An 8,342-nucleotide genomic window follows, 5' to 3' on the forward strand; every position below is an offset into this window, starting at 1 on the left:
CCCCTACGACACGACACGTGGGCACATGAGTCAGAGGGGGAGGGGAGGGCCCACCCCCACGCTGCCCGAACCACACGATACTGTATTGTAGTATGTAAATAAACAAGAAGCAAATCGCATCGCACTAGCATTTTCAGGCGGCTTCTTCTTCCTCGCGTCGTCGCCCCCGCAGATCCCGCACCGACCGACCGATCCCCTTCCCCTTCGGCGCGGCGCAGGTGAGGCGATGATCCGCCCCTCCGGTCCTTCCCTCCCCCTCCCTCCCGGCTTCCCCCACCTCTGCGCTGCGCTGATCTGATCCCACATCTGCCTGCAGAGCCGAGTCGACCACGACCACGAGGCGTCGTCGCGGAGCAGTCGGAGCCATTTTCGCTGCTCCCCAACCCCACCTCCGGGTAAAGGGATCATCCCCCGCCTTTTTGCTTGTCCTGTTCCGCGGCGCCTTCTGCTTTGGTAGTTTCTTCTTCCCCAACCCCCCAACCGTGGTCCGGGGGTGACTGAGACTCTCTCTCTCTCTGTGTGTGTGTGTGTGTGTGTGTGAGAGAGAGAGAGAGAGAGAGAGAGAGAGAGAGAGAGAGAGGGAGAGAGAGAGAGAGAGTGCCCCGACCGTTTCCGCCGCCCCCGGCGAGCGGCCTCACGGCACGGCACTAGCCCAACCTCTTCACGCTCCGAGACCGGGGCCGGCAGCAGGGTCCTCTGCTGCTGCTGCCTCCAACACCCTCCGGTTTTTGTTTCTTAATTAATACTACTATACGCAATATATTTTTTTTTCTCACCATCTTGCGGCGTTGGCATGCTGCTCTGCTGCCGCGCAGCGCATCACACACACCAGCAAGTGCCACGCCTCCGCGGCCTCACATGTCCCCTCGTTTGCTCCGCCACTGGAGTCCCCATCCGCTGCAACTGCATCCAGTTAGATTGCATCTTCCCTGGAAGAAATCCATGCTGGAGGTCACGTCTCTTCGTTTCATTTAAATGCCTCTTGGTTTTACTTACTACTATTATACGATATCCATCTATCCTCACGAACCCCATTGCCCATCATCATCATCACCATCTCCTGGTCAACTTCCTTGCGTCTTCTATCTAGTACTTATATAATAAAGTTAAGCAAGCCCCGATTTTGATTTTTTCTACGGCCGTCCTGTCATGCGCATCAGCGTCTGGCTGACTGATTCTACACGCCAGCCCACCATCCTTGCACTTTGGTCTCATTCGTTGGGTCTCTGCATTGCTTACTATTATTATCTTGTAACTGCCCTTTGAAAGGTTCATGTTTTGGCGTACCGCCAAGTCTAAGCCATCGCTGCTCATATTCTGAGCAGATTGATCCCACCCATGTTAAACATTTCTTAAAGTTTGTCACTAGCGGTTACATTACATTACAAGAACACCCTTTTACTAATCAGTCATGCTGCCTAGTGGCGTGGTGCTGGTACCCACACGTTAATAGTTCCCCATCATGGATCATCACCCTTGTTGCACTCACTCAATGTTGTTATGTACAGATTTGAGTGCATCACAGTTGTTACATCCATAGCGTGCTAACACGCATAACCCTGTGGTTACTTTTTAGTATGCAGTAATTTTGTCAAGTTACTGTCAACTCTCCAGATGTAGCAGAAAACCACAGGAAGAAAAAGTCACTGATGAGATAGTTCAGAGTTAAGACATGTCAATTATAAAAAGAATTGCTACAAATGACGTACCACTGTTGAAACTTGAAACGATTTCTGAGTCTGTTAAGATTTAGTATGTCTATTGATGTGGCAAGTGCCTCTAGTCTCACTACTATCCTTGCCATCAAAACCGTGGTACTTATGTCGTTGTCACTCCCTGACTCCCTGTCCATCATGTGTCCCGGGCAGCTTCATTGCTTCACCTAAAGTAAAGCTAGTTGAGATTTTCTAGCATCATTTTGTTCTGTTCTGCCTTGTTCATCATGCGCATCATACCTTTATATTACTGAGCTTTGGAAGGTTCTTGCTTCGACATAGAGCTAACTCTGAATCTGGTGCTGCTCAGATGCTGAGCTCATCGATACCACCCCCAACGTTGTCAATTTCTGTAGTAGTTAGAATAACGCCTTTTTCCTTTCCATTATGCTGCCTAGTGGTGTGATACCCATGGTATTCCCCCATCATGGATCATCACCCATGTTGCACTCACCCAATGTTTTTATGTACAAATTCAAGTGCACCAGAGTCGTTACTTTTATAACATGCCAACACGCATAACCCTGTGGTTACTTCTATGCAGCCAAATTTGTCAAGTTACTGTCGATGCTCCAGATATAGTGGAAAACCATGGGCGAAGTTAGTGATGATAATTCCAACATGTCCTTTCTAAAAAGAATCGCTACAAGTGATGTACCGCTGTTGAAAGAGTATGGTGTGAATGGAGTCGTCGTCGCTCTGCTTCTGGCTGTAGTTACTCCTATCTTGCTTTCCATGATGTTTGGCAAGAAGACAAAGCAAAGGGCGGTGCGAGCTGATGTGGGTGGAGAGGAGGGATTTGCCATGCGGAACAGTAGGTTTCCCTCCTTAGTTGCAGTCCCATGGGAGGGCGCCACCACAATGGCAGCTCTGTTCGAGATGGCCAGCAAAAAGTACTCTCGACGGAGGTGTCTTGGCACAAGGAAGCTAATTAAGAGGGAATTTATCGAATCTTCTGATGGTAGGAAGTTTGAGAAACTGCACCTTGGTGAATATGAATGGGATACCTACACTGAGGCATTTAACCGCGCATGTAATTTTGCTTCTGGACTTATCAAGATGGGCCATGACCTAGATAGTCATGCTGCTATATTCTCTGATACAAGAGCTGAGTGGATCATTGCTGCTCAGGTAATGATATCATCCATGCCATTGTATCAGGACATTTGTTTGAACTTGTGAAGCTCTCTGACTGTAGTATCATCTTTTTTCCTTTCAGGGATGCTTCCGACAAAATTTAACTGTAGTAACAATATATGCATCTCTTGGTGAGGATGCACTGGTGCATTCACTAAATGAGGTACTGTGGATTTGGTGCACATATTGTTTTTATTTTGGGCGTATACAGTTGAGAACTATGCAATTACGTTTGTCTATACTCTTCATTAATTCGATACCTGTAGAAAAAACCTGAATGTCAGCTGTTTATAAGTTCTTGATGCCTGTATATGAAAGTTCTTACCAGTATACTTTATTTGGTGCGCAAGTGTTAGTACTGAAGGAATTTAACGAGCGGCAATTCATTTGGTCACACATCTTAAATACTCTTCTGTCGAATTTCAGACACAGGTTTCAACTCTGATATGTGATTCGAAGCAACTTAAGAAGATACCTGCAATCAGCTCTAAATTGCAGAGTCTTAAGCATATTATCTATATTGAGGATGAACCTGTTGAGGCTGAGACACTGAATCAAGTGAAGCATCTGACAACATTGTCTTTCACTGAAGTAGAGGAGCTAGGCAAGACATCTCATGTTGATGCAAGATTACCTTCAAGCTCTGATACTGCAGTTATCATGTATACAAGTGGAAGTACTGGTCTTCCCAAGGTATACTGTTGATCAAGATTTTGCAATTTCTTGTGCATTCATAATCTTGTAATTTGCTTAAACATAAATAAAAAAGATAAAAGGCGACTGGTGCTCAATGAAAAAAATCATAACCCACAGTTGGTGCCAATATTTGCTTGGATATATGAGCGTCCTTACTTGATACAGAATCTACAGTGGCAGGACCAATTGGGCCATTAAGAGTAATGTGGAACAAATGAGCCACATCTTAATGTTCATTTCAGTATTTTTTTGTCTAGTGCATAGATAATAACGGACACTGCAAAATTTATAGTGGATAAAGCTTTCACCTGACATTGCTTCTAAAGTATGCATAGATATCAAACTCTGGTGCAAATGCACTAAAATGCGTAAGATCTAAAAGAGTAGTTTTTGGGAGTTTATCATGCCACATCAACTAGTTAGTTATATTGTAGCATGTTAGGGGTTTAGTCTCTTTTATGATTTTTATTGCTGAAATCAATGATTTACCAGGTGTTTTTCTCTCCTGTAATTTAGTTATTCATTTTGATGTAGGGTGTAATGATCACACATGGCAACATGGTGGCTACAACTGCAGCAGTCATGACAATAGTCCCAAACCTTGGCAAGAATGATGTTTATCTGGCTTACCTTCCATTGGCTCATGTCTTTGAACTAGCAGCAGAGGTGATATATATTATAATTCATATACATGTAGTTTTACAAGAGTTGTCGCTATATTTAATGATATGATGTTATTGTCAATCCAGACTGTCATGTTAGCTTCTGGTACTGCTATTGGATATGGTTCAGCATTGACTATGACTGATACATCAAACAAGATTAAGAAGGGGACAAAAGGAGATGTTTCTGTACTGAATCCTACTCTTATGATTTCAGTTCCTGCAATTTTGGATCGTATCAGAGATGCAGTGTTTAAGAAAGTGAGTTTATTTCCTGAATTTTATATTTCCACCAAATATCATTGATTAGCATTGTTACCATTAGAAGATTCTATGTATATGGTAATTATAACCTAGTGTAGAGTGCTTTCTGTAAACGTTCCTTTGTATACCCCTTGTGCTCAGCTCTTTGTGATACAACTATGCTCAGTTGATAAAAGTGGCACATAACTTGAGCTAGCTTTGGATTTTGAGTACCTCCCTCAGTCCCTCCTATGGCATATCTTGTGACACCTTTAATTTTGTGGCTAGAACATGAGGTCACTGTTAAGAGAGTTCCTTTGTTTCATGTGGTAGGGTTTCCAGCCCAGTTATACAAGGTCACATACCATACAGACCACCATGCTTCTTTGAATTAGATTTGCACAATGATTTTCAATAACACATAATTAACTGCCTTCAATGGCATTAATCACATGGGATCATGAGTAAGCAATCAACTATTTTTCATTATGAAAAGTTGAAAACTAACGTTTCTATTTCTCTTTCCAGGTTGGTGAGAAGGGTGGCCTGACAAAAAAGCTGTTTGATTTTGCATATAAGCGAAACCTTGCAGCAATTGAGGGGAGTTGGTTTGGATCTTGGGCACCGGAGAGGATGATATGGGATAACATTATTTATAAACCAATAAGGGCAATGCTTGGAGGACGTGTAAGATTTGTTCTTTGTGGTGGTGCACCTCTATCAAGTGACACGCAGAGATTTATGAATATATGTCTAGGGTAATGTCTTCTGCCCGGCTTATCTCAAATTACAGTTTATTGTCTCAGCTGATTGAATGGATGGTATAACGTGATTTTTAGTTATGGAACAATATTATCCTATATGCCGCTAGGCTCAGAATCTTCAACTAGTTGCTGTACAGGAGAACTCTTGAGCATAGTTTACTGAGTGATCTTGGTTTGAATTTATCCCCATGCATTTGACTAGGGATTGTTAGACTGTGAATCTGCAATCATAGTTTGCTTATAAAAGCTCTTGACCAGTGTTCTCATTGAATGTGCACAAATGATCAATTTTATGTGACATGCTCATATTGGGTCCAGGTCCATGTTATCCTGATTCTTCGGTCATTATCAGTTGGATTAGTTCATTCTTAAATATCAGGGGCCGTTTGGATCCTTTCATTTGGAGGAATTGAAATCTACTTAATAAATTAGGCTATTTGGCTTGGAATTTGACACTCCACCACTTTCCAAAGTTCAAATATAATCTCAAATTCATATGGTGGGAGATGGAAATTGATTCTATAGATCAACATTCTATATTTCTACTTTGCAACTTATAACACACTCTTCAACTCGCTCCCCTACGGTATCTCTCTCGTATAGCCAACAATAATATACAAATATAATCCACATACAACCATATTAGCTTAATTAATGTGTCTAAATTATGATTATTAAAATGAATCCAATTCCAAGGATCCAAACTGGGCCTCATAGTTATTATTCTGAATATCCTTGCCAATTGAAAGCTGATAAACTGAAGAATTAATCAGTGAAACTTTCTATATTCAATTGCATATGTAGCCCATGAACTTTTCTGATAAGGTAAGGTGTTTCCTATGTTTTGTGTCCTTATATGCTACTTAATTGTTGCTGCAGTGTCCCAGTGGGTCAAGGCTATGGATTGACTGAAACTTGTGCTGGAGCAGCTTTCACTGAATGGGATGACACAAGTGTGGGTCGTGTTGGTCCACCGCTTCCTTGCTCCTATGTCAAGGTTTGTGTTTACGAATTTGATGTTTGCTGAGTAGTTAACAAATATACTTGATATTCATGTAGCAGATGAAACCTGCATTAAAAAGAATGAGTGATAGATTTAAGCGTGTCTTGGAGTGTCATGCTTGGCACTTCTTTTCTGGATCCATTTTATCAACCGCATGCCTTAGAATTATCTTTTTCAATGACATGCTCAAACTCCCCCGTTAAATACTTGCGCCGACCATTCATCTGATGTTGATTCCCTAATGAGTCCACTCAACACTTCCATTTTCCTGATAGACTCTGTTCTCTTATCAGCATTTCCAGGCCTTAATTATCTTCAACATGTCTTTTTTTTTCCTGTCGAACCAATGTAGCTTGTTTCGTGGGAAGAAGGTGGTTATAGGATTTCTGATTCTCCGATGCCTAGAGGAGAGGTCGTGGTTGGTGGACACAGCATAACAAAAGGTTATTTCAACAACGAAGCAAAGACGAATGAAGTATACAAGGTAAGACTTCTACTAGAAGTTCAGAACATTATAGCATTAGAGTTTTCACTTCATTTTCATTTCATATGACCTACAGGTTGATGAGAGGGGCATACGCTGGTTCTACACTGGTGATATTGGTCAGTTCCATCCTGATGGGTGCCTTGAGATTATTGACAGGAAAAAAGATATAGTAAAGCTTCAGCATGGAGAATACGTGTCTCTTGGCAAGGTTTGTTTGTTTTTTTTTTAAAAAAAAAGGTCTCTTACTGTGAATATTTTATTGAAAGAGTGATTTACCATCTCTCTTTGCAGGTTGAATCGGCTCTAGCAACAAGCAATTATGTGGAGAACATCATGGTTTATGCCGATCCATTTCATAGTTATTGTGTTGCCCTGGTTGTTCCGGCACACCAGGCCTTGGAGAAGTGGGCTCAAAATTCTGGGATAAACTATAAAGGCTTTGAAGAGCTTTGCCAAAATGATCAAGCAAATAAGGAGGTTCAGCAATCACTATCAAAGGTTAGACATAACTCAACTGATGGCATCTTACATACATGACTAAAAATTATACTAACATAGTTGCTGCGTCAAAGGAAGTACTGGGTTTACAGAGACACCTTTTCTAGTACCAGTAGTGAGCTAGCAACAATCATGTGCTAGGTCTATGTTCACTGTCGCAGTGGTGCATTATTAGGGTACATGACGTCCTTTGCTAACCATGTTGTAAAATATTAAAAGAATGATCAGGCATGGCTGTCATGCTAGGTTTATGTTCAATGTTGCGACGGTGCATTAGAGAGCCTATGTGGTTGATTTTTATATATGGTTTTAGAAAGGTGTCATGTAAGTTGATAGGATCCAACTGTGCAGGCCGCGAAAGCAGCGAGGCTCGAGAAATTCGAGGTGCCAGCGAAGATCATGCTGTTGCCTGAACCGTGGACACCGGAGTCTGGGCTGGTGACAGCGGCGCTTAAACTGAAGAGGGAGCAGATAAAGACCAAATTCAAAGACGATTTGGACAAGCTCTACCACTGAAGAAGCGACAGAGGGTGGTTTTGCACCTATGCGTCCAGAAAGCTTGTGTTGCCAAAAGCTCCCTGGATGAAACTTTACTGACCTGCACGAGTGGTGTTTGTGCGTGTATCCTTGCCGATACACAGGAGCTTGTTCTTCTGTTTCTGTGAGGAAAAATAAGCCCAGTGTTGGAACGATCTTGATTTGTATAGCTTCACGTCGTGGGATTTTAATTTTGTTCTAGCGATAGAGGATGTTCAATTTCACCCCCGTTTACGGCCAGTGTTCCTTTTCACTTATGAGTTATGATATGACGCTAAGGATAGTGTAAATTATGTTTTTTCCGGACCTTTTTTGCTTGGTATCTATCTTCTATAGACAAAATTAACAGGCCCTGGACACATCACCAAAGTATTAACAGATGCATATATGCAGACAATTTGTACATCTGCTCTGTTTCTCCCCCAATCTCGATCAGATATGTGGTGCAAGATAGGATAAGATTATCCAGATAAGAGTATCCAGCTCGACCAAGTGAAAGTACGAGCTCATTTGGGCCAATAATACGCACATGGGCCTGAAAGCATCCACTCTGTCCTCAAATATTAACAAATAATAAATATTTAAATTACATGGAAATTT

General features: G+C 42.0%; 1 protein-coding gene across 2 annotated transcripts; it reads left to right on the top strand.

Moving 5' to 3' along the window:
* On the top strand, positions 81-8,088 carry LOC110435564 (long chain acyl-CoA synthetase 8). 2 transcript variants are annotated; one of them, XM_021461218.1, is made up of 13 exons: positions 117-218; positions 317-395; positions 2,260-2,846; positions 2,935-3,015; positions 3,279-3,545; positions 4,083-4,214; positions 4,298-4,471; positions 4,982-5,211; positions 6,097-6,214; positions 6,573-6,704; positions 6,781-6,915; positions 6,999-7,205; positions 7,557-8,088. In XM_021461218.1, the coding sequence occupies exons 3-13, from the start codon at positions 2,307-2,309 to the stop codon at positions 7,719-7,721; spliced, it is 2,181 nt and encodes a 726-aa protein (XP_021316893.1). In that variant the 5' UTR covers positions 117-218; positions 317-395; positions 2,260-2,306; the 3' UTR covers positions 7,722-8,088. The 2 variants fall into 2 exon arrangements, with proteins under 2 accessions (XP_021316894.1, XP_021316893.1); XM_021461219.1 differs by lacking the exon at positions 317-395 and having other exon boundaries at positions 81-218; positions 7,557-8,084.

The sequence above is a fragment of the Sorghum bicolor genome, chromosome 5 (genome assembly GCF_000003195.3).
Source record: "Sorghum bicolor cultivar BTx623 chromosome 5, Sorghum_bicolor_NCBIv3, whole genome shotgun sequence".
Classification (NCBI taxonomy): domain Eukaryota; kingdom Viridiplantae; phylum Streptophyta; class Magnoliopsida; order Poales; family Poaceae; genus Sorghum; species Sorghum bicolor.

Excerpts from the sequence above, each read along its gene's own strand:
- LOC110435564 (XM_021461219.1), top strand. The coding sequence starts at position 2,307 with ATGGGCGAAGTTAGTGATGATAATTCCAACATGTCCTTTCTAAAAAGA. Across the intron at positions 5,212-6,096 it reads TTTATGAATATATGTCTAGG|TGTCCCAGTGGGTCAAGGCT; the intron begins GTAATGTCTTCT and ends TTGTTGCTGCAG. Across the intron at positions 6,916-6,998 it reads AATACGTGTCTCTTGGCAAG|GTTGAATCGGCTCTAGCAAC; the intron begins GTTTGTTTGTTT and ends CTCTCTTTGCAG.